Consider the following 26,786-nt stretch of genomic DNA (forward strand, 5'->3'; position numbering starts at 1 on the left):
GAACTTTATTTCAAATAAGGCAAAGTGTAGTGCTGAAAGTCTTATTTGAGATTAATTCCTTTCCTCGGCAGCTATGCAGGGATTTAACATATATACTGTTATATATTGATAGATTCATTTATTTAGTAACTTGAATTAGAAACAATCAACAGGAAAGCACGGAACAAAGAGTTGCCACAGATTCCTGTTTCCAAAATAGAACCAGGGCAGCATTCTCAGTTTTTACCAAACTGGGATTTTCAGTGTCTGCAATATTCAATATTTTTAGAGGAGAAGAAATTATCCACCAAAAACTTATGAAAACAAAAGCACACGGCAAGTTTACCTTCAGAGTGTCTCAAAAGAGCTGTTAGCAATTGCAGCAACTGACTGTGCATCAAGTTTTCCACTGTTTGCTGCCCAAAGTGCCAGTTTTTACGTCAATTTCTGAATTTACTAAATAAAGACAAATGTCTCCTCTTGGGATATTAAAAAGAAAAAGAAAAAAAGAACAACAACAAACTCAGAGGCACTTTAAGAAAATTCATGAAACAGAAAACTTCTATGTGATTTTGAAAAACAAATACCCAAGCCAAAATATGTAGTAAATTGCAAAACTAAAAATACAACTCAACCTTAAGTTACTTTGAGTTTATAAACCATCTGTGTTTTAAAAACTCATCAAAACAAACAGGCAAGACATTTGTTACAACTTGTCCTAATCAGTTTAAGATGAGGGAAAGCAGACCTCGAGAGAAGAAATGAGTACTTCACTTGTAATCTGTCCTCTGTCTACTCATTCTTTTGTGGTTCAGAGGTACAAATGACATCCTTCGGGTCTTTTTTTAAAGCCAGATGAATCATCAGATTCTTCTTCCAGACATGTAGTTATTGCACTAAGAAAGTTTCCACTAGACATGAAGAAAATTATTGCCTAAAGTAAAGAGGAACCCAGCAGTGAATTCTACAGATGGCGCACACTAACCGTTACTGTCAGATCTTTACACAGTACTGCAAAAAAGAAATGCCTTAAGCCCTTATTTCTTGCATAAAAGATTAGAAAATTACCACGCAGTAATTAATAACGATCACAAAATCAATCGACAGTGGGTTAGAAATAATTTGAATTTTCACAATGCACCAAGGAAGATGTATTTCCTAGATGCTGCTTCAAATTCATACAGAGATGGTGTTTGCTTTTGTAGCTGGTGATTATACAAGCCGCTCTGCTGCAGCTGCTAAGGTCTGTGCTGAATGACAGCATGGTTAATTCATGTTTCTTACATACCGGTGGATCAGTCACTAACCCACTGATTTGGAGTTACCTCCATGTTTCTGATCACAGATAGAAGTCAAAAACTGACACTACAACAAGCTCTACATTTTCTTTGTGCATTCTATCTTATCTTTCATAAGCCAATCTTTTTTTCCTGAAGAGGATTCAAGGAACATGCTCTTGATATCATGTCAAAATCCCACTGACCAGCAGAAAAAAAAAGACAACTATAGTTGACTCTCTGATGAATATACCCAGAAGACTGGGGAGAGGAGGCAGTGGGAGAGAGGAGGGGGAAGGGGACAAAGACTTTTAGACAATGAATTTTCCAGGAATGTTTTTTCATTAAGTCACTGAAACAGTTCCATGCCTAAATCTCACTGCTCAGCAAATTTCCTGGCTGTTTTGAAATTGAATTTGAATGAAGATGATTTCTGCAGTGTTTTCTGAGACTGTTCCACTAACTAGAAGAGAAAAAGACAATACTGACCCATGGCAAATGACTAGTTTTTCTCGTGGCAGATGCAGGTTTCAGTATCTTGCAGGTCATTGGTATGTAGTTATGTGCTGGAACAGGTTGTCCAGAGAGGCTGTGGATGCCCTGTCCCTGAAGGTGTTAATGGCCAGGTTGGACGAAGCCTTGGGCAGCCTGTTCTAATAATGTGAAGGTGGCAGGGAGTTTGGAGATTCATGATCCTTGAGGTCCTTCACAAACCAAGCCATTCTGTGATTCTACAGTTCATCACAGTAAGTTTGAATCTCTCTCTCAAACAGCTGCTTAGAGTGCTATAGAGGTTGTGAACACAGAAAATGAGAAGAAATAATTTAAAACAAATTATTAGCAGGCAGGATGGTCATATCATTGCATTTATCTTGTTGGATCGATAACACACAGAGTTTTAGAACTAAAGCGCATATTGAAAGAGAAAAGGTTATAAACATTCAGTTTGGTTTCAGATTGAAATTCATCTGCTTTGGTTTTGGAGCTCATTGAATCTGATCAGTGAGGGTAATTCTCTGGGACATGCAAAAGAAAAAAAGTGGAGCAGGAAGCAGTCTGCCTGAAATGTATATCTCTAGTTCCCTAACTGATAGCCTATTACTTTATTTCATTTTCCACTAGAATTTCTTTCAGGAAAAATTGTTCAAACTTGTTGCTATCTAAACTAAGAACATCATATGGGATGGCAGAGCTGTTAGCGAACTTTGAACAAGGAATTTCTGCATACGTGTTTGCGCGAGAGTTTGCAGAGTATATACACATGCTTTCTGTCTGCCTTTGTGTTCATGACCAGTATTGCAGAAACAAGTCTGTAACCCCCCCAAAATTCTGTGTTAAGCCTACTGGACTGTGTAGTCTATTGGCACCTGGGCTGTGTGCAAGAGCAATTCTTATCATTGCGACCATCTCATATGTATATGAAGTCCATGTGTGTGCTGTATTCAGCCAGAACATAAGAAGGAAACCATGAGAACAGAAGTAGGTATGGTTTTGAGGTGACTCAAAGGTGATTTTTAATCCTCTAGCACATGTTTGTCTTGATGGAGGCTATACTGGAAAACCAGGGGGAAACCCAAGCTGCAGATCACAGAGTGAGTCATCCAGCCAAGGGTTTGCACCGCATCGCCCTTTTCCAGAAGGACCCCTCATCTACGGACAAAAATTCATCTCTAGCCACATAAAACTTTGTGTCTGCTAAAAAGTGACTATTATTCTCTCTCCCAGTGACCACTCGGTTTGATATATGATCATGGTGATGAAAATCCGGATTTCCTTTTCCCATCCACTGGAATACATGACAGGAATGGCCACTTGTGGTTTATTTCATCCTTCTGTCATATACTGAGAATGCACATAGCATGCATCCCTCTAAGACCTCAGTAAAAAAAAAAACAGTGTGACCTTTGCCAGCTACAACTTGACGGCTGCCAACACTACTATATGCAGATACATGCTGCACACAAACCAGAACTTGGCATCCATTAAACAAGTTGAGCTACCATAAAGTGCTTTGAGTGATATCTGAAAGAGCATCTAACACTTAAAATGCTTCTGAATGTGACACTGATGTTCATGATTTCTAACCAGAAAGGTACGTTTTTAAAGCTACTGTCACCTAACTGCTATTCTTACTGTGACCTGTTCAACTCTCTCTGATCTGTGAGTTCTTTTTATTTACAAGTTGCCCACTACCTTTTCTTTTAGGTGACCACATTGTGCCAATTAGTAGGGAATTCAAACACAGCACCAACAAAGATTCTTAAAACAGCCAAATCTTGTTCCAACTGCTCGACTATTTTATATATTGTGTTCGCAAAAGCACACTTCAATTAGACTCTGGCAAAGTTTTCAGTGGCTGCTTTAATACTGCTTAATTTCCACCTTTATCTCTGCAAGGAACTGTCATAAGCTTTCATATTTTCACTCGATACATCTGTGCAGATGCTAGCCTGTGTCATGGCAGGAAAGTAGCAAAATAGTTGACTTCAACTACATTTTAAAATTACACTGTCAGTTATATTACATCCACAGCTATTAACATTGTCATTCACATAATTTTGAGATTCTAGGGTAATATAGAATAAAATATCCCTGATTTTTCTTGATCCAGGTCTTCAAGTCCATGAGACAACAGCTACATTACTTGGAAGGATTAACACCCATATATCAAAGATATATATATATATTCCATGCTGTTATTCATAAGCATCTCTTCTGTGATTCAAACTGAGAAGTCTAGGTATTAGCAATATCCTTTAGAACATTTGTATGTTGCTATGCACTGCAGATCTGCACATGCAACAGCATGCAGCAATTTGTTAAGTTTTGCAGCTTTCTGAATCAAAATCACTGTTTTTGATTTGAAGATATTAAAATCTTCACCCTTTCAGATGTTTTCTCTCTGTATTCCAGAAGAAGAAGAGAAATAAGAAACCAGAAAGCTCTTACGCTGCTTTCAGATCCATAATCTGCCAGTGGGCAAAGCAGAAACAAAACAGCAAACACACCCAGAGCTTTCAAACTTCATGCTCTGCTATATTGCCAAGCTAACAGCAGTTCTGCACAAGAGCTGAGAAGGTCAGAAATTCTCATTACAAACAATTCTAGAGGGAATTTGTGTAAAGGCAAAGGGGGAACAACAGCACAAGTCCATGAAATCTAGCAAGGAAAAGGCATGGATTGAATAACTTGCAACACCATCATGCACACAGACTATACAGCTTGAAGAGAGACGAGATCATAAATACCTCAAGGTGATTAACATCTTCAGTGTGTTTATTAGCAGGTAGTCATCACAGGCACTGGCACTTAGTCATGTATTTGGACACGCAAAAAGACAGATTTGCAGGGAAGATCCATCTCCAGTTTAATCTCTAAGGTTACATGCTGACCTCAGCAATGCCTACAAATAGCTTTCATTACTTTGTAAAAGAATGTTAGTCACTTGAAATTGTGTCCAAATATGCACAAAATGGAGTGAGATAGTTGTAAAGTTACTCAAAAGAGTTGCATCGTCATTCATCACAAACCCATTCTGTTTTATCCTTTGCATACTTTCAGCACATTTTCAGAATCATTTTGGTCGAGGAAAAAAAAGAAAGAAGACAGCAAATTCCTAACTCCTTGTCTCTGATGCCATTTATAACAACCATTAAAAACTCTGGTTTGGTTAAGCTAAGCACATCATTATTAAATTCTCTGAGACCTTTACAGAGCTCTAAGCTGTAAACTAAAGAGGCATCTTTTTATTATACTTGTCCCACCAAAAGTGAAGATTTGCAGTTTATTAACAGTGTTTATTATTGAACAGCACCACATAAAATCAACAAGCTGCACAGAAACTGCATAAGCTGGCAGCTAAAAAACTCTGGCTGAATAAAATCTCTCCTGTGGGGAAAAACATGACACAGAACTCAGGTACAACCTTCAATCAAGGTCTGTGTAGACAATGTTATGAACATCTCTCAAGAGATCAAGAGAAGAAACAGTCATTGACTTTTTCCAAAAATAAGCTCTAACGGGTACAGTATAATCAGGGGCATAGAAAGATAAAAACCTGGAGAAAATATTTTTCCATAACCAAAGCCCTTAAATTTAATTTCCCTTTCTCCATCTCACCCAACCTCCGAACAGCAATTAGTGGGCAGTACTATGTAAACATAACTGCCCATCAAAAATGTTGACAGCCATAAGAAATGAGGGATCTACTGCACAAGACCTAAGAGGAAGAGGTTCGCTGCAGATTAGCAAACAACTCAACTCCAACTTTCCTTTACTTCTTGCTTCTAAACTTTGCAAATGAGTGCAGTGAGTATCAGCCTCTTCTTTTCAGGCAAATATTGTAAAATACCAAACCTACAAATGACATTCCCTGCATTAAATATTATGTGATATCCAAAATATCCAAAACTTAATGCTTTCTAGATGAGTGGGTAGAGAACAGGCTGTATCATACTTTTAACATACATCAGAACCTCTTTCTAATGTTTCTCTTCAACACTAGTTTTTTAGTGTGTATATATATGTATATATATATATATTTAAATTATGTGTTCATGAAGAAAGTGGTCTGGGTAAAGCAGTAAGCAGCTTGCGAAGGAAACTCCAAAAACAGATCCTATGTTTAAGCATTAAACTTCTGCTTAGTGGTTGAATTTAATCTCTCCTTTTTTGTAGGTCTAATATTGTAAGCCTATTATGATCTTGAAAATCCTTTTTGGTTTTTTACTTCACACAGTGAAAGAAAGAATATGTAAGTGCAATCCTGCACCTCCAAGCAGCCCAATGCAGAATTTATCCCAGTTCCAGCACTGGAGTTTTCCACTGGAAAAAAATAAAAAGCAATCTAATCCAAGGTGTCAGGGCAGAGCACAGGCTCGACATTGAAAACTTCTGTAGCTCTGAGGAAATGTTGCCTCTGCTGTGGAATGAGCAAACTTCGGCTTGGGATGACTTTGCTTTAAGACAGAAATTCTATTCTAGCACCTTTACGTGACACAGGCCTACTTTTTTCCTCACGTTAGTTTCAAGAAATAATACGAGTTGTTCAGTTAGGGGCCTTGCAAGTCGTGCTTTGGTGAGCAGTCCTGAAAGATTTATGCGATGTGGCAAGCAATTCACCAGAACTAGGTGTTCTTAAGGTGCTAGCAGTGCACATAATGGCACTCGATGTGCCCAGACAGGGCCTCATGAGGAAATTAAAAGCACTGGCATTTCATGAAGCAGTAACAACGTGCAGATCTGAGATGTGTGTAGCTTGGATATGCCTAGACCTGTGGTAGTTCTTAAACCTGTAACTCCACAAAGAATGGTACATGCCTTTTACCTTCACATTCTGCACTCTGGGGTGGGGTGGGAGGCCTCTGGGAGGCACCATCAGACAGGCAGCTGTTAGGGCCGTTAGGAGGAGTTACTGGGCAGGTGGCCATTAAGGCCCACTGGGAGGTGCTGCAGGACAGGTGGACTCAGGTGAGGCAGAGATGTGGGTGTTCTGGGCACTGTGGGTGACAAGACATGGGTAAGGAGTTTTGCGTGGTGAGGTGTGTGTATCAAACTGCTGGTTGTTACCCAGAATATTCCTGTATATGTATGCATGAATGTCTGTCCTAGGGTACTGAGTGTGTGTATGAGAAGGTCGTGTATTTTAATGTCATTCTGTTGGTGTAGATGACTGTGCACCCAGGTCTATTTTCATGTGTGAACTAGTCAGAGGAGGCATCAGGCAAGAGCTGTCTTCTGCATTGGTCTCTATGCCTCTTTGTTCTGACAGGAGAAACTCCAGTGTGAATGACAGGACGCTTCTACCTCTGGACTCATTTGCTGGTTGAGCTGCCAAATAACAGTGCACGGATAACAGAGGTGACGTTCATGATGGCACTTTCCTTTTTCCCATGACAAAGGCTACTGTCTTAACCAAGAGCTATGAAAACCTCCACTTTCACTGCTGATCCAGTGACACATTTATCGTTCAGCCAACATCCATCTGGAAAGTGAAATCAAACTTCACCTGAGTATGTAATTTAATAGATAGTTTTTCCTCTCAGATCAAAGTTAAATGTCTATTAAAGAGAAAGAGAGAGAGAGAGAGAGAAGGCTATGTTTTATTAATGAGGGAACGATGAATGCATCATGATTCAGTTTGGCAGTTCAGTTGTGGGACACATGAAAATCATTGCTTTACATATATCCCAGAAGACAAGGAACTTGATCTAATGACATTTTGAGTTGAGGCTCTTTAATCATTAGTTTTCTGAAATGGTTCACTGTCACAGCAGCTGTCATTCTATCCAAGGTTCTTTGGTCATTCTTATCAGAGCAATTATGAATTTGAAAAACGCTTGAGGCCAAAGAATACTGAAGATCCTAACATATTAAGAAGCAAACTTTTATTCAGTTTCCTGTGCAATGTAGGTCCTGCTGGCAAGTCTCATGTTGCTCCACAGAATGCTGACATGAAGTTCAAAGTGCCATTGTTATGGGGGCTTCAGTGGAGTTAAGTTTTAAGGGAATCAGAATACAGTGCTATGATGAAAAAAAGTCAGTTCTACATGTCACAAATGTGGCTCACTTTTCTTTAAAAATATTAAATGTTCTTCATGTTTTTATGTGTTTCCTGTAATTACAGGGACATGGCAGGCAAGAAGAAAGAAATCCAGCTTCAGGTATGAATTCTAATTACTTGGTCGGTTCCAGACATTAAAAGGTTTTGTTTGTTTGTCTGTTTGTTTTCCTTCAAAGATGTTAAAATGTCAGTTCATTTTATTTCAGACCACAATATGCAACCAAGATGAGTGGGATGAAATGTTGCAGACAAAAGGTGTAGTAGGTACTGACTGTTACTGTTTTCTGACAGTTTCCTGTGTATCGTCCCACCTGTATTATGTTAATATAGTTAAATATAAATAGTGTTTATGAATAAATGTTATCTTCTGTAATAAATAAATACATTGCAAATCATATTATCCATTACTTTATGCACTTTTATATGCTTATGTTTAATAAGTGCCATTTCAAGTATTTTTTATGATAAGTGTTAGGACATTTCTTTTCCCTAAAATCTCCTAAGGACTAAATTAATACCATACAAAAATAAACAGCAGTTAATCAGTCAGTATTCTTCAGAGTGCATCTCCTGTATTTTTCCATTTCTCAGTGCTCTGAGTACAATAACAAAATCTCCTGGATCTCTGAGGATTTGTACTCGGGGAGAGGAAACAAATCTGAAATTGGATTGTACCTACAGAAAAGCAATAATGGGAAAGGATTTGTATGCATGAGCTCCTGTGGGGGGGAAATGTAGAACAAAGATTTTGAGAAGAATGAAAAGCAACAATGGAGGGGAAAAAATAATAATCAGAAGAAAAAGAAATAAGAAAGAAATGTAGCTGTTTTGATTAATCATCATGAATGGTACTGCAAAGTAAACCTCTGCTGTCAAAAGTAATAGAAATAAAAGAGGAAACTATGATGTGTCCACTCAATATATACATGAAGTACTTATTGATTAGAAGAGGACTGGATGGTAGAGGTAACTACCTTCTCAGTCCTATTCCGACACACTCATGTGTATGTTTAACTTTGTAAGTTTCTCAAGTCAGCAGTTTGTAATTTCGAAATGTTATATTTTAGTGATAGATGTGTATCAAGCTTGGTGTGGCCCTTGCAAAGCTGTGTTAAATTTATTCAGAAAACTGAAGAGTGACTTTAGTGAAGATGATTTGCTGCAATTTGCAGTGGTAAGGATGTAATTTTTGTGCAGAACTTCAAGTGTAGTTTATGTTAAATGCATCTTTCTATCTGTCTGTATTTACAGGGTTTTCATTTTACTTCCCTTATATCAACTGAATTGTTACAGTTTTGGCCTGGTTGCCTTTTCTTCATGGCATCTTCTTATAAGACTTTCTTCAGAGGTAGAAGAAAGAAATGGTATTAGGTTTGGAAAAAAACTTTCATAGAAAGAGAGTTAATATCCCCCAAATTTTCTTTTCTTTGATAAAAGTTGCTGAAATTTTTGGAAGCCAGACTATGCTGGTTTTGGTTTTGCTTTCATTTATTAATTTTAAGTCTTCTCGTTATTGCCACATTTAAAACTCTTACATCCTTAAGAACGTATTATATCTTTCTCCCATATATTTCTTTGCATTTACTTTTTAAAAGAGCATAAGAGAGGAATTGGAAAATAAATTATCAGAGAGCTATTGTACTACACTGGCCGTAGATATACATTCTATGTCTCCTACATATATCCTATTTATAGGAGTCATATATCATATTTAAAGTAGATAACATTTGCTTCACAGATTTACTTCCTGACAAATGTTGACCAAGCTCACTTCTTCTCATGTTGCTGAAAACTGTCCATTGTTTGATCAGCATTTTGACTTTTTGCAGAAAGTGTATGTATCATAAACAAACACAAAGAAAGCAGTTAGTTCTGCGCAGAGGTAATATGAAGAGCTTTATCAGTGAAATGATAATTGAAATTGGTGGATATTTTCTTCTGTCAAGACTGCATGCCTCCCTGTTTCTGTATGTTTATATATGGGAAAACAGTTCTAGGGTGACATTTTTCCATAAATAATGTAATATGAAGGGAAGCCAACCTCACATCATCAAACCAGCTCTTTCTTCATCACCAGCAAGTGGCATAAAACATTACTGAGGTGATGTAACGTGTTAAATGGCTGCAGTTTTCTTTCAAGCAAAAAGATTTCATGTACATATATACATATGCATAGATATAAACAACTAAGTACATAATTTTCTTCATCTGATTGTAGGCAGAAGCTGACAACATTGAGACTCTGCAACCATTTAGGAATATATGTGAACCCATGTTTCTCTTTTGTGTTGTAAGTACGCTGCATCTGTTTCTATTAATGTATTGTCGATTTTTGCATTGATTTTTTAGTAGTTTAAAAATAAATTTAAAACCGTGTAAGTCATGTGTTTACATTCTACAGTAGATAGGATTTTATTACCAGATGTTGTTTACCTCAAGCTTTTTACCATGTCTGCATCTGTGGCTCCTGAGCACATTTTTGTTGTGCTTGCATGTAGCACCACCACAGCTTTGTCATAGCCACATTTTTAGTAGTTTGTGACTGAGAAATCAGTTTTTTCCAGGGTTGCTTCATATATAGTGCCTACCTTTGGCTACTCTGGAACGGTTATTCTGTTCTTAAAGATGTACCAATTCCAGTCTCTCTGCCAAGACACTGGACATCCTTCACTAAATCGGGTTGACCAATGCTCTGTCCAACCTGACATTGAAAACGTCTGTGATAGAACATCCTCAGCTTCTCTGGGAAACCTGTTCTAGTGTCTTATCACCTCATCACAAAAAAGTCTCCCCTGTATACAATCGAAATCTTCCCTCTTTCATTTTAAAAAGGCTGACCTTTATAATTGTGAGCTGGTTATTTGCATTCATTTTTGACATCTTTTGGTAAGTCTGGAAACAAACATAGAATTAGACAAAAAAAGGAAAGGAAAAAGTGAAGATGAGAAAGATTCATCCTGAACCAGCAGAGGCATTAGTGTTTTTGGTATTCACCAAAGTTGTGGTATTCAGCACAAGTTGTGATATTTCTGGGCGGAAAAGAAACAAAAAGCAAGCAACAAAATATAAACGATTCCCAAACTGAAGTGAATGTGTAAACTATGAGACAAGAACTAAGAGTGTTATTTCCTCTTTCACAGAATGGCAAAATTATTACAATAGTGAGAGGTGCAAACGCTCCTCTTCTAAGTAAGAAAATAACAGAACTAGTACAAGAAGAGAGGGAAATTCTTGCCGGACTGAAGGAACGCCTCAAGGTATTCACTATATATACATATATATAAATATAAGTGAGCATTTTTGCAACAATTCATGGGTTTCTCTCAATGCCTATTATCATTTTCTGTAATGTTTAATTTATTTTTTTTTACTTGTTTTTACAATTACCATAGGTGGATGAAATTGTTTTCCTGGAGGAGAAATTGTCAGAAGAGTCTATTGAGCCTACTGAGGAGTCTGCACCTGAAGGTAAATATTCTTGTTTTATTTTAGAAATTTATTTTTAGTTCTTTGATTAAGAATTGTGCATGTTGAGCTTCAGTAGATCTTCCTTTCATTCGGTTAATAAGATGAGAGTTTATGTTTGAAAATGTCAGACTGAGAAGTTTTCTTCTGTAAGGAATTAAGATACTGGTCTTTCATCATTAGTGTTTTCAGGCCCTTTTAGGAAGATTTAAGATTCAGGTTGCATGTAAGATTAATACCTGAAGGCCACTTCTACACAGTACCTGTGTTAGCTCCATACATAGGTCACTCTGAAAACAATGCTTCCTATTTATTTCCATGGAAATTACAACAGATACAATGATCAAAATAACATCATTTAATAGAGCAAACTCACCACTACAAAACATTGTTTTTCAACGTAGTCACCACCATTAGCTATGCATTTTTGCCAGTAATTAATAAGAGTCTGTATGCCATACTTACAGAAAACTGCACCAGTGCAAGTGACCCATGGTTTTGCAGCTGCTGTGATGCCAGGAATATGTTGCCCATGCAGATTATCTTTCACCAGCCCAAACTGACAAAAGTCAGAAGGCTCCAAATCCAGACTATACAATGTGTGTGGTAGGACCATGCAGGCAAGGATGGCCATGTGCTTCACAGTCTTCAAAATTATACTGGGCCTTGTGTTGCAAGAGGAAGGTTTTCTTCTTCTCTGGCTTCCCTCTGGAAGTTTGAGCTTTCAGTTTAGTTAGCACTGCAATATAGTGATCAGAGTTAATGGTTTCTCCAGGTTCCAGAAAATCCAGAAGGATCACTCTTTTTCTATCCCAAAAGACAGCGCATATCACTTTACTCACTGAGGGTTGCACCTTGAACTTACTGTTCTATGGGAAATTCACATGTCACAAATTGCCATTTGGCTTTGACTCATATGCGTCTTGTCACCGGTAATGATGCAGTCCTGGAAATTGTCACCTTCAGACTCATATTGGTTCAATAGGTCATGACAAACTTGTATAAGATATCTGTAATATATTCCTTACTACATGTTTCCACTGCACTGAAGCCAATATTCATCTCCACACACAGCAGCTGGGTTGTAAGACACTGACTCATGCAGATGAGCTGATTAAGACATTCTTCATTTTGTAGTGCGACATCTGTACATGTGTAGACCATGTGTACATGGTTGTCCACAACATGGCTTTCATGCTGCTATTATCACTGCTGAAACACAACACCCACTGCCTCACTGTGCTCACGTTCACTTTTTGGTCGCCATAAACATTCAGCAAATGTTGATGGTTGCCAACGGGTACGATTTTCTTCTACACTGAGGAATTCAGTGACTTGACTTTTCTTCAGATGCACTTCCATGTCAGATGTTAAATTGTCAGACTGCCCTTCTGCTGCAAAAAAATGCAGTAGATTATTGGTCTGGAAGGTTAACCTCAACTGCCATACCACCACCATCTGCCTCTAACACTGCGGGCCAACATAGTAAAATAGGATGCAATACTTTTGGAATTGCTTTCCTACCTTTGTCAAAATGTTGTTGGCTAACCTTTGGATGTTCTACAGAAAAAAACACAAGCATACAGCACTGAGGCTTCTTGAAGTCGATGCTTCATATACACATAGAATATCATTTAACAAGGTTGAAATGGAATATTATTTTTCATTTTCTCTCTTTTCCTGTGAGAAAGCACTAGGTCACTGTCAAGGATTAAATCACGTCCCTTCTCACTTTTCACATCTTCTCTGTTGTATGTTGCAAGTGGCATGCTCCTGGTTTCAGCATTAACTTTTTTTTCTTATAAATCCTCTGAGACTTGGTAATACCGCATTGTAAATCCTTTAGAAATTATTTACAGATTTCTCACTAATCTGCATAATCTAAATGTTCAATAAAACCAGGATTTGGATTCAGCTCCAGGTTTAGGAATCCTTCAGAAGCTCTGAAGCACTAATACTGTTGTAATATATTCCTTACATCTACTAACATCTACTAAGATAAGAAATGTACATTGTACTGGAAATCTCTGATAGTCATAGGAGATTTTCACTACTGTATTTGTTCATTTCACATTCTAGTCCTCTCATAGAAAAGCTTCAAGAGAAAACACTCATCTTAAATTGTAGATTTTGCACCACAGTTGGCTGCATGTAGAACATTTCTCTACCATATGACCCCAAAACAACAGTGGTTCACCAGGAATGTGAATTCTAGAGATGACCCAAGATTGTCCCAGACTTTGAGATAGGTTTTCTGTGATGGAGTCACTTATTTCTTGGAAAAACTTCTTGATCATCTCAATACTAAAACAGTGACATTTAAAGAGCCTTACTTGTAAGTAATTTAGCTATTTACTTATTTTGATATACATATTCATTGCCACATGATTTCTTCTGTTTTCCAGAAGAGGAAGTCACATACTCTGTTGGAATTATAAAACCTGATGATGTCTTGGAGGGACGTGTAGAAGAAATTAAACAAAAGGTACACAGAACTTAAAAAGATTAACTCTTTTTAGCCAGGTGGCACAAGAAGATGCAAGATTGAATAGGTCCTGGTTTATTTCCAGCCTTTGTAACAATGCTTGTTAGTGCATCTCTGATAAGGATAGTAAAACCAAGTTAATTTTACCATGACATAATATAGTATTCATATTGATACTGTTGCTTTAATATTTTATGCCAGTAAGTAAGGTATGATATATGTATTATATACTATATATGTATATACATATATGTAAAGGTGATGAGGGGCCTGGAGCAACTGTATTATGAGGAAAGTCTGAGAGAGCTGGAAGTGTTCAGTCAGGGGAAGGATGATCAGGCTGAGGGGTTCAAAAGGCTCAGACTGAGAGGGGATTTAATTACTGTTTTTAAGGGCAGGAATCAAGTCAAAACAGAGTGGACTCTTTTTGGTGGCAAGTAACAATAACACAAGGGGCAATGGGCAGAAACTGGAGAACAAAGAGGAAATTCTTTACTGTCAGAGTGACCAAGCACTGAAACAGGTTGCCTGGAGAGGTTGTGTTTTCTCCTTCTCCAGAGATATTCAAAACTAGTCTGGATGCTTTCCTGTGCAATTGACTGTAGGAATCCTACTTTAGCAGGGGGGTGAACTCAATATTCTTTAGACATCCCTTACAGCCCCTACAACCATGTGATTCTGTGGAATCACTGATGCGTGAAATCCACAAGCAGAATAGTGTCTTTCTTCTCATATTGCTACAGAAATGAAATCTAGAAGCTATGGTGGCTGAGTTAATCCTTTCAGGTACAGAAGGCTTATTTCCTGACTGCACAGTGTCTTTAAGAATTGCAGGCACACATAAAGCAGCTAATCAACTCGTCGTGGGGTAGCGTGTATGCACTTAAATGATTTAGCATATGCTTGCAAATTGTAAGACTGATTTGTGTGCACTGGTAATTACTATAATCAGACATTGAACACTAATAAGAATCTCAGTGCATCAAAGAATTCTGCATTTATTTAAGCCATCACACATGAAAAGAGAAATTCTCTTTCCATTCAGAATGTAATGCTGTAGTAATGATCATTTCAATTAGAGGAATATCTGACTGATACTGATACAAAAAGTGCTCACAGAACTATATACCAAGATAACATTTTAATTTAAAAGAGTAGTCTGAGAGGGTCTGTGACATAAATAGGAAAGAAAATCAGTGCTGTATGCCTTGTTTCTGCATGTTCTTCGTCTTGACCAGAAAGGAAGGAGGCTCAATCAAAGCAGAAAACAGCTGGCAGTGTTTAGATGTAGCTGAGCAGCTGTTAGTTGTCTCTACACTGCCTTATGAGATGCGTACCAGTACTGTTTCCACATACAAACTTTGCAAGACAATCTGAATACTCAGCAGCATCATAGGGGATTTTAAAGAGCAGAGTGTTGGTAGGTAGACAGATACTGGCATATGGGGCTGAATAACGATGTCATTGTTTAGATATAGGTATGTGGTATATATCTCTTATCAGCAAGACTATGAATTTTGATACAGATCTCTCAAGTGTGTATAGAATTCAGTGCAGTAATGTCATTAAAGACAGTTAATTGTAAAATACATTTTATTTTTTGTCTCTGCTGTTCCTCATGTCTACTAACCAAAAAGTTTAGCCTATTTGTATTGCAACCATTACTGACAAACACGCACATAAACGGTTACCGTGATTATAATGAAGACTATAACCAATTTTTAGAAGTAGTTGCATGTTAATCATTTACCATAGTAAAAAAAATGTTATTTGGTGTTAAATAAAGAGAATTATTGACCACTGCATGAATGCATACATTGCACCACATTATGTTTTCTAAAAACTTTAACATAGTGAACATTGTTATTCTGAATTCAGCAAAGGGCTTTGAAAAGCTGGAGTTTTATTTTAGGCAAACATAATGTTGTATTTGGAATATTTCAGATAATTCAAATTTAAAATAGCATCCATAATCAATCATCTCTAGGTTTACATAGGATTTCACACGTATCTTTCATCAAATGCCACTGAGTAATGACTGAATAATTGCAGATTAGAGCTGCGGGCTTTGGCATTGCAGCATCAGAAGAGAAAATGCTGACTGAAGAGCAGATCAGAGAATTCTACGCCAAGAAAAGTGAGCAGGTAGGAAAAAGCAAACCCCACACACAAAGCAAAACAAAAGAAAAAACCCAAACAAAAGGAATGGATAAGGCTTATCAGCATGGCTGCCTGTATTTTTAAACGTCTAGGCTGTAATTTCTCAACATGTTGAAGAACTGAATTAGTGGAGATTTAGTACATAGAAAAAAAGAGAATTTTATCCCTCTTTTTTCTTACCGACCTTTTCACAAATACAGCCTGGTAGCACTCCAACATTTCTAGTAAGTTATATTAAACTTCAATTAAAATCTAAAATATTCTATTACTTCTTTCTCTTATCAGAATGTGCTTGATACTAAATCATGGCCTACATCCTCCAGCCTGAAAATAAGTGATAGCATAAATTACTTTTTCTTTCCTTCATAATTTTTTTCACTGGACAGTGCTGGCAATAGGCACTGTCACAGGCAGAAAGATAAAACATCTCCAGAAAAGGTTATTTTTCTGTCCATATCCTATACTAGGGGAAATTGCAGATAGTTCAAGGAAACGATTAAATAATGTTGTTTATCGTTAAATGACAGCGGTTTAGCAAAGTAGCAAATGGATATTGCCATGTGTTTTGGCAGAAGTTAGCTGAAGTTAACTATACAGAAGGGTTTGTATTACAAAATAAATAAATAAATAAATAAATAAACAGATATATATATATGTATATATATATCTTAGTAAATATTTATTTCTCTTTAAAATAAGGTAGTTTGGAATTACAAGCAGACAGCTAATTTGTCAGAGGGACCAAGGTAAAAATAAAGGGTTGATATAATCCAAAAAAGAAGCTGAGAAAATGTTCCTGAAATGTTACAAATGGGTGAGAGTGAAATAAGATTCTTCTTACTGAAGCCATAGGGAAAAACAGATAGTAATGATCAGATTGTTGCAGTGCTGTTTGGAAAGGAAGTAACAGGGTGAGCATGTGAGGAATTATGAAGAGCTTGGCTTTGCAGCCTGGGATTCTACTTCAGACAGACAGAGGCAGTTATGAAATGCAGGTATGTGATGTCTTCAAGAGAACGGCAGCTGAATATGAGATTAGTTAGATGCAGTGGGAGACATAGGAGGAAGACAAGGAGAAAGCACACAGTGTTTCATATATAACAGCACTACCAGACTGTAGTAAATCCTGGCTAACATTAGAATAATCAGGTTCACAGAAAATTACTATGAACTACCAGAAGCAGTTCAGAGGGCTCCGTGCTTGTTGAGAAGCCTGTTACATTATTTGTCATTCTTCAAGTGTAATTCTAAGCTGAAAAACAAGTATGCTGAAGTGACAGGATAGAATATAGGCTTTGTGCTCAGTGGGAAAAATTCTTCCCAATTTAATGCTGTGCTATCCTGTTGAAGGTTCAGGAACTACCGATTATAAGAGATTTGAGATTGAACTTAATAGAATCTCAGACATAACTGGAAGAAGTTGTTCCTTTTTATCGATGAAGCCAGGAGAGCCATGTCTAGGAGTCATATCTATTTCTTCTCTTGTGAACAGAGTACTTTTAAAGACACAACAGTATACTCACTTCATTCTATGTACTAAATGTATTTCACTCAGTGGTTTTTCTGAGGTTTCTCACCTTGTAAAGTGGCTTATATGGATGTGGAGATATAAAGATAACTGAAAGAGAAAAGCAATACACACAAATATTGAGTACTGCATCCAGACCTGAGGCCCCCTGTACAGGAAAGGTGCAGAGCGCTTGAAGTGAGTCCACAGGAGGGCCACTAAGATGATCAGAGGGCTGGAGCACCTCTCCTATGAGGAAAAGTGGAGGGAACTGATCTTGTTTAGCTTGGGGAGACCTCATTGTGTCTGTCCAATACTTGAAGGGAGTGTATAAACAGGCAGGGAAAAGGCTGTTTACAAGGGTGGATGGTGATCGGACAAGGGGAATGGCCTTAAACTGAGATAGGGGAGGTTTAGGAAGAAGTTTTTCACACAGAGGGTGGTGACACACTGGAACAGGTTGCCCAAGGAGGTTGTGGATGTCCCATCCCTGAAGGCACTGAAGGCCAGGCTGGATGTGGCTCTGGGCAGCCTGGTCTGGTGGTTGGCAACCCTGCACATAGCAGGGGGGTTGAAACCAGATGATCTTTGAGATCCTTTTCAACCCAGGCCTTTCTATGGTTCTATGATTCTATGTCATCCTTGTATTACTAAAGGAAAAATCTATCATGCACAATCATATGAGGGTGGCTGGTAAAGAAAAGATAGAGTAATAAACTTTAGAAAAGATATTTGAGGAAATGTTAATATTGGTTAAGAAGGTGACAAGCAAGGAAGAAATTGTTAAAAATTTACAAGAGTTTGGACAGCTATTTTCTGATTAAAATGTCTTTCACGTAATTGAAGATTGAAACTGGGAGAATGGAAATAATACAGCAAAGTCAATGATGGAAAAGTATACAGATTTCTTGCAAATATTTTGTTTTATAGTTCATATGAGCTACTTGATTTTTGGTTTCAAAAATTATGCATGGAGTTGTACTGCAGCATGTGGTAAATGCTACTGCAAGCATAGCATATGATCAAGTTGGATTCATTTCTAGGTCATTTTCTTCTCTCTTGTCATTTGCTATTTAAACTGAAAGAATATTTAGTGCTTGCTTAATTTAGTTTTAATTCATTTATCTCAATTAATTGCATTTTAGGCATTTTATAGCTTGATTTTATCAAATGGCTGACCAAAAAGTCTTTCAGTTTGATAGGGTTCTGAATAATCAATACGACTGCCTTTTAAGAACAGGAGTGCAGTTACTTCAAAAAGTATCATTTCATTTCTGATGATAAAGTCAGAGTTTGTGAGATTCATGGCAAAACAAAAATCATGTTTTTTAGCCTGATTTTGATGATTTTGTTCAATTCATGATGAGCGGACCGTGCCATATTCTGATAATCACTAAAAAAAAAGCAACGGATGCTATTCCTCTCTGGAAAGAACTGCATGAAGTAAATGAAAGTACGCCTGATGAGGCTGAGGCTGAAGAGACGGACAGGTAAATAACAATGTTAACTGGAATATGTGATTCAGTTACAGTATTCCAAAAGCATAATAAACAAAGAGTTATTCTTACATACTTTTATATCCTTATGTAGGCAGGACTCAGGGAGCAGTCAGAGATCTTTACCTGGTCTTTCTCAAGACCGTCATTACATATCCAGTTATAGCTCCTTGGGGAACATAGTAAGTCCATACTTCCCAGGGAAGGATAACAAATAAAGGGCAGTGATCTCTTGCTAATTCAGAACTAGACTTGAATGAGTTGTCTGTTTAAGAGGAACAGTGCTGTGCTTTAAGGATGGCGTTGGCCATGCAATTCCTCTTCATACTATTTCCCCAAGACAGAGTGACTGCCAGCACTATAAATGGAATGTTGCAGTGTTCTCCATGTTTATTCTTAAGTATGCCAGGAAGCTGTAGAAATAGCTCGAGTAACATCTAGGGAAAACCAAAGCACACTGTGGTCCTTGGGATCTCTGTGTAAAAGCCAGCAAACAAGTGGGGGGGGACTGCAGGTTGGTCTGGGTTTTTTTGGTTGGTTTTGGGTTTTTTTGTTTTTGTCTTGTTTTGTTCTAACACAGATACATAAGTAGACTGCAAAGATTTGCTGCTCACAGTCATGATATCTTGGAATGTCTGTTTTGCTCTTACGTCAAGTGTTTAGCAAAGAATATTTAACAGGGTGTTAGTTGCATACACAGCACCAGACAAGAGAGTGTTCACAAAAATACAGATACTGGATTGAGCGTTATATGTAGATTTGCAGAAAGCGGCATTTTTAAATCTTTGTTCCAAAAAATAACTTGCTGTAATCTGACTAAAAGGTGGCATAACTGTTTCTTTCTAGGCAGCAAGAAAATGAGAGTATATCAAATATATGTGATGTGCCAGACAGTTTAGAAGATGCTAGCAGGCAACTCGGCTTCTTTTTCCCAAATTTTGATAGAAAGAACACAGAACAAAAATTTGAAAAGACGTTGGCCTTAATTAGACCTTGTGTCCTGAGGGAAAGACGGAGTAAGTTTGAATAACTACATCTTCCATCCAGGGCAAATAAAAAGTCTCATACTTTGAATTTCAAGAATTCTAACTCTGCTAATGGAAAAGAGTTAGATCATCTTTTCTGCTCGGCATTAAGTTGTCAGTAATCTTTATCAGGAAAAAGTTCCACGGCTAATGTGTTTGATATATTTAGAATATAAATGTCAAAAACAATTTTGCTTCTTTGTTTGATATTTTAAGTCTATCTTTATAATGTTTATAGAAAATGTCTCAGAGAAGCTAGGATTTTCAGTGTATTATAACATCATATATATATATATACGAATAACACATATATATCATATATATATACACACACACATATATATATGTACATATAAATATGTGTGTGTGTGTGTATATATATATACACACATATATATATGTATATATATACATATAAAATACCATACTTCCCACCATAATATAGTAGCTGATACTGTCCCTGACAGGCGGGTTCAGGGTAAATCAATGGCAAGTGTGAAAAAGACCTGATTCAGGATGCTCTGTATTGCTTAAGACACTGCTGCACACAAATAAGTTTACACAGACAAGGTGTTTACAGATTGTATCAGAAAATCTACCCCATTAGTATTAAGCTCCATCCAACCAAGTTTTTTCTTATGTATATTTACATTTCTTGCTAGATCATAGTTAGCTTTCTTATTTAAATTCAAGAATTTCTGCACTGGAATTGACATAAAGATTTGTAAAACTAGAATTTTGACCTTTCCGTGTATTTGTTTTCTTGATTACTGTCCAATATTTTGCTAGGAAGAACCATTTGCCAGTCCTGTAAATAGAGAATTATAATTTTGACTTGTGCCTGATATTTATACATATGTTTCTGTAAGACTTGGGTAAATGAATATCTATCTATACAAAATCTCCACATCTTCCTTCATTTATTGCAATGCATATCAAATTTCTCAGCCAGGAATTCCTACTGAGATTTCTGAAGTGAAAGAAAACCTTAAGAGAGTGAGTGAGCATCGGCTTTATGAGCATCCAAGCAGCTACCAAAAACATCTAGCAGTTGCTTTAAATTAGCCATTTCTTCACAAGCGTACGAATTGATGAGTGGATAGTGATTTAGCATTATTTCAATAATTTAAACAGATTCCATTTTGCAAAGCATAAAGGACGATGGCTTCGAGGTAGCAATGCAGAAGGAAATAACCCTAACTGAAGAACAAGCACGTGAATTTTATAAAGAACATCAAAATGAAGACTATTTCCCAGCTCTGTTAGAGCAAATGACCAGGTAAGGTGAAAAGTGAGAACATGGATATATAACTGAGAATGGTATTTTCACAACGAAGAATTGAACTGATTTTTTATGGCTACCATGTACCATAATATCTGAGAGTTTAATACAATTCAAAACAGAATCAGACAATTGCAGATAATGAGATAATTACTAAGTAAAAGTATCAGATTTTTAAAAATTACCAGCAACTTCATAACTACAGGATGTCGGTCAGTTCCATTGATTTGAATGAAAACAGTTGAGCTGTGCTCTGGGAAGCTGCATTTAGATTGTCTATAGGAGAAATCTTTATTCAGATTATGTGCTGGACTTCTTGGAGTGGAAAAAAATAATCATGTTTGGATATTGTCTCCCAAAGAAGTTGTAACATGAGTGGGATGCATACAAAATCTGAGGAGCTGAACAGGATTTTTGTGTCTAATAATAAAGATATAGCCCAATCCCTGCCATTTTGGTAACAGTAACTTTAACCTTTAAATTAATTTAAGCTCTGTGAGGTTTTATCAGAGTGTAGCTGTTTGAAAAGAGACTGGTTTTAAAATCCTTCAGTAGTAGGCTTTGTTTGCCTGGCCTCAACTACATGTGATCAAACTCTTTTTGCCAGTTACAGAGAGTTTGATTTTTGATGTTTTTGATGCTGGTTTTCTGTTCCACAGTGGTCCAACGCTTGTACTTGCTCTAACACGACAAAATGCTATATCACACTGGAGAGATTTATTAGGTCCAAAGGTTATTGAAGAGGCAAAGAAGACAAATCCAAACAGGTAGTACATAAAACAATAAACCGCCACCCTCTACTTCCAGTTTACCTTCTTATTCTTCATCTTAATGAATATCACATTCCAATTGGTGTAACTATAGTGCCATCCTCTGGAAGCTGATGTATATTTCTGCAGCTTGTTAAAATTTTCTTGGATGAAAGGTATTAGCAGTTGCAGCACTTTTAGTATTGAACTTTTGTTGGTTTTGTTTGAAATAGCTCCATTAATTTTTAAACCCGCTTCCTTAGATTATGGAAAACTTTTCATTGGTGGATTATGTTATTTGTGACTGAGTTCCTTTCACATATTTTATGAATTTACACCTTGTTTTCTCACCTGCTTTCAGTATTGTTCTAATAAGCTACTGTGATATCACCTTACTTCTTGTTGACAAGTGCTGTTTCATGAAGTAAAACTCGGTGTTAACTTGGAAATATAACAAGATGACAGAAAGGAAAATGGTCATCATTCATGTGGTTAATTAAAAGTTTGATTGCTCTTTCTGTAGGCAGATTCTTACACCTCCAGAGAGATCACAGAGCACTTAATTTGCCAGATCAACTTCAATACATTAGGTTAAGGTTAGTCACAGTTAAAGCTCAAGGTAACTGTTCCCTTGAATAACTTCACTGTTTTAATGACTCCTAGTTTACGCGCGAGGTACACAGTCGACAACATAGATATTAATCAGCTGCATGGTAGTTCTTCAGTTGATGATGCTCAGAAGGAATTGGAGTTCTTCTTTCCTCAGGAGCAAACTTTGGCATTAATCAAACCTGATGCTGCTAAAAATCACAAAGGTAAGAGATCTAGAAAGCACAGGCTATATCTTCAGATGTTATTTCTGCAAAATATTAGCAATGTACACTTCAGTAAATCATGCCAGATGCATTATATTTATTCTGTGAGATACTTTTACCATGCAGATAACTGCTTTTACAGGGCTTGCATAGTTCATATCAAGGTCTCAAATGTGGCATTTCATTTCTTAAGTAGCCTACAGCTCTTTCTTCACAAGAATAGTAGTGAACTGCAGTGAGAGAATTCTTAGCTAAGTTAAAACAGTTTAAAAGCCAAGCATATGTCCTATCTGTCCAGTTTTCTTTTAAGGACAGAGAGGCTTTCATAAGTCATGCTACTGATTTCAGACAGTTTTCCCTACTGACCCAAAATGAGCCACTGTTGAATTAGTTTCATTCCTGTACAATCATAGTATCATAGAACCAAGGAATCATAGGGATTGGAAGGGACCTCTGGAGACCATCTAATCCAATGCCCTGGTAAAGCAGGTTCCCTACAGTAGGATTTGGAGAAAAGCATCCAGGCAGGTTTTGAATATCTCCAGAGAAGGATATTCCTCAAGCTCTCTGAACAGCCTGTTCCAGTGCTCTGTAACCCTCACAGAAAACAAATTCTTCCTGCTTTCATATGAAACTTTCTGTTTTCAAGTTCATCAGCACCCTGCTGGTTCATAGCCAACCTGATGTCTACTAGAATACCCAGGTCCTTCTCTGCAGAACTTCTTTTCAGCAGGTCAGCCCCTAACTGCTACTGATGCACATAGTTACTCCTCCCTGGGTGTATGACTCTGTACTTGCTGTTGTTGAATCTCATCAGGTTCCTCTCTGCCCAAGTCTCCAGACTGTCCAGGTCTCACTGAATGGCAGCACAGTCTTCTGGGGTGTGATCCACTCCTCCTAGCTTTGTATCAACAGCAAACTCGCTGAGGGTGCATTCTATCCCTACATCCAGATGCAGATGTTGCACAAGATTAGACCCCATACTAGTTCCTGGGGAACACAGCAGGACTCCAACTAAACTCTGTACCAATGATCACAACTCTCTGAGTCAGCCAACTTTCACCCCATCTCACTGTCCTCTTGTCTATCCCTCACCTCCAAAGCATACCCATTTAGATGTTATAAGAGGTAGTAAAAAGTCTTGCGGAAGTCAAGGCACGTAACATCCACTACTGTCATCTCCTCATCTACCCATTCAGTCATGATATCAGAGAAAGCTACCAGATTGGGCAAACATGATTTCTCCTTGGTGAATCCATATTGGTTACTCCAGATTACCTTCTCTTGCACTTGCTTCAGATGACATCCTGAACAAGCTGTTCCATGACATTCCCAGGGATTATGTCTGACTGGCCTGACTGGCAGTGAAGACTGAAGCAATGAAGGCATTCAGTAACCCACATTTTCGCTAGTCTTCCTTGTATTACTGACATAATTAAAGAATCCTTTCTTGTTGTCCTTAAGCTCCCTCACCAGATTTAATTCCAAGTGGGCCTTAGCCTTCTTTGTGGCATCTTTGCATGGCCCGACAACATTTCTATATTCCTCCCAAGTAGCCAAACCCCTTGTCTACATTTCATAGACTTCCTTCTTCCATTTGAGTTTTTTTCATGAACTTCTTTTTCATCCATGTAGGTCTCCTGTCATCTTTGCCTGATTTTTACTCTTAGGGAAGCACTAATCTTGAGCTTGCAGTAAAGGGTGCCTGAATATCAACCAACAATTTGAGCCCCCTTGCCTTCCCATCCTCTGACCCATAGGATACCTCCAAGTAGGTCCTTGAAGAGGTAACAGTTGTCTCTCCTGAAGTTCAGGGCTGCAATTCTACTTACTGCTTTCTTTGCTCTGTCCTTGAATTAACTTGCCATCAGACATAGAGGACAAGGAGGAAAGGTCAGAGTAAAAAGAACACCGTACATCTGCAATCTTGCCTAAGGTTTTTGCTCCTACATTTTCTTTTTTAAATCTCTGGCTCCAAAGCCTCTTGTTAGCATTCTTCTTGTATTTCCTAGTAAGTTCAATAGTATTTCTGATTGCTAACTCATCACTGGTTTTGTTGGTCTTTCTTCCCCTCCTATAACAATCTAGATTTATTTAATTAATGTGCACTGTAGCATTACAGCTACATTCCACATTCTGTCATGTGTCAGGAATAGTGATGAATGCTACTAGTATAATTAGCAACAATACAGGTTTGTCACCTGCATAGAGAGAGTTCGGTTCTATGACAGCAGTTTATCATACATTAGAGAAATGTTAAAGTGCTGGTAATGTTGTTGGCTATTGCTTGACATTGTAAGTAAAATTTTAATATATCTTGGTGGTTTGTGCTATTTTAAAGCATATATGTGATGTTTTCTGAAACTTCTTTGCCTCCATTTTTTGCTTTTTCATTTGAGCTAACACCTTTAAACAAGAAAGAGTGAATTTACTTGTTATTTTTCTAGATGAAATTATGCAAAAAGTTAAAGATGCCGGATTTACTATCTCAAAAGTTAAAGAAGCAGCTTTAACCCGTGAAATGGCTACAGAGTTTTATAAGGATCACAAAGGAAAACCCTTTTTCGAAGACCTAGTGTCATGTATGACTGAGTAAGTAACTAGCTATAAAGTACTGAGTTATGTAAACTGTGCATCACATCTTTGAGTGTACAGACCCCCAGAAACATGCAATTCCCTACATGGGCTGAGGATTTTATACTGTTACATTCTCTGGCAACTTCAATCAATTTTTCAGTGTTTCATGATTACTATTTAGCATGAAGCCCCCTTACTTTAAAATGAAAATTTACAGTTCTTTCAGAAATTATGGACAGTAATTATTGTTTTGGATTTGTTTCTCAAATAACTCATTTCATGCAAGTAAAATATTTTTATCGTAGTATCTTCACGTAACTGTTGATAAAAGTGTTTGTTATCCCGCTTCAGAAATTTTTGAGTGTTTTTAGGAAAAGAAGTCCAAATCCAAAAAGCTGATTGTCATAACATTTGTGGTTTTCAGATATAGGTATCAGTAGGTTTATGTTGATGCATCTGATGCACAGACTCAGATGTGAATGATCCAAATTGTTTATTACAAGTTCTCACATCATTTATATACCTTCACAAGTTTTCATTTCCTAGCTTTCCCGTTTGTCCCTACATGTCAACAATACATTCCACAAAAACTCTTCAACTGTTCCTGCGGGCACCTATCAAATCAGAGCCATGAGCTGTTCTTTCTTCTTCTAGAGATGTCCTTGGTTCTCATGCTGTTTATCTTGCTCCACAGCTTCTGCTCTATACAGTCCTTCTTGTATCCCCACATTATATTGTCTTAAATAAAACGCTCCAGAAATACATGTTAAAATTTAAACAGTTATTCAGACAGCTTGATGTTTACCGTAAGCCATTCAGTATCTCTGAAGTTAAATCTAAATCTGCATCTCAGAATAGTGGAAGAATTTCCATATATTGATTTTACAGGGGCCCATCGGTGGTTATGGTCTTAACAAAGGAAAATGCTGTCGAAGAGTGGAGGAAACTAATGGGTCCAACAGATCCAGAAGAGGCAAAAGAGAACTTTCCTGAATCAATTCGAGCTCAGTTTGCACAGAATATTTTGTCTAATGCTGTTCATGGATCATCTAATAGAGAACATGCGCTGGAAAGCATTGAGTATGTTTTTGGTGAGCTTGATATAGACTGAACAGTTAGCATTTGATTTTTTGAATTTTATAGTCAAGTCACTAGATACATTTATCTACCTATATTTCACCTCATATGTCTGTACACATACCTATTTTCCTCCGTATTCCATCCATTTTTTGTTATGAGACAGTTTCTATGTGACAAAGAATATCTATGTAACAAGTAATAAGTACTAGAAAGTTGATGTTAGTAGTGATTTATTCATGTATGCTTAATATATAGTTTTTGTTTGTTCGTTTGTTTTTATCACTTAAAAAATGCATGCTTTTCAAATAGCCCAAGAGTCTGATGTGT

The 26,786-nt window shown here is 37.2% G+C and overlaps 1 protein-coding gene across 1 annotated transcript; it reads left to right on the forward strand.

Moving 5' to 3' along the window:
* Positions 1 to 7,885: 7,885 nt before the first annotated feature.
* NME8 (NME/NM23 family member 8) lies at positions 7,886 to 26,490 on the forward strand. Its single transcript, XM_072329842.1, has 15 exons — positions 7,886 to 7,918; positions 8,025 to 8,082; positions 8,886 to 8,992; positions 10,037 to 10,108; positions 10,959 to 11,075; positions 11,211 to 11,286; positions 13,689 to 13,768; positions 15,821 to 15,913; positions 18,768 to 18,925; positions 19,778 to 19,947; positions 21,091 to 21,235; positions 21,898 to 22,005; positions 22,651 to 22,802; positions 25,250 to 25,394; positions 26,268 to 26,490. Exons 1-15 carry the CDS (start codon positions 7,886 to 7,888, stop codon positions 26,488 to 26,490), a joined length of 1,737 nt encoding a protein of 578 aa, XP_072185943.1.
* Positions 26,491 to 26,786: the final 296 nt, after the last annotated feature.

Source organism: Excalfactoria chinensis, chromosome 2 (assembly GCF_039878825.1).
Source record: "Excalfactoria chinensis isolate bCotChi1 chromosome 2, bCotChi1.hap2, whole genome shotgun sequence".
Taxonomy (NCBI): domain Eukaryota; kingdom Metazoa; phylum Chordata; class Aves; order Galliformes; family Phasianidae; genus Excalfactoria; species Excalfactoria chinensis.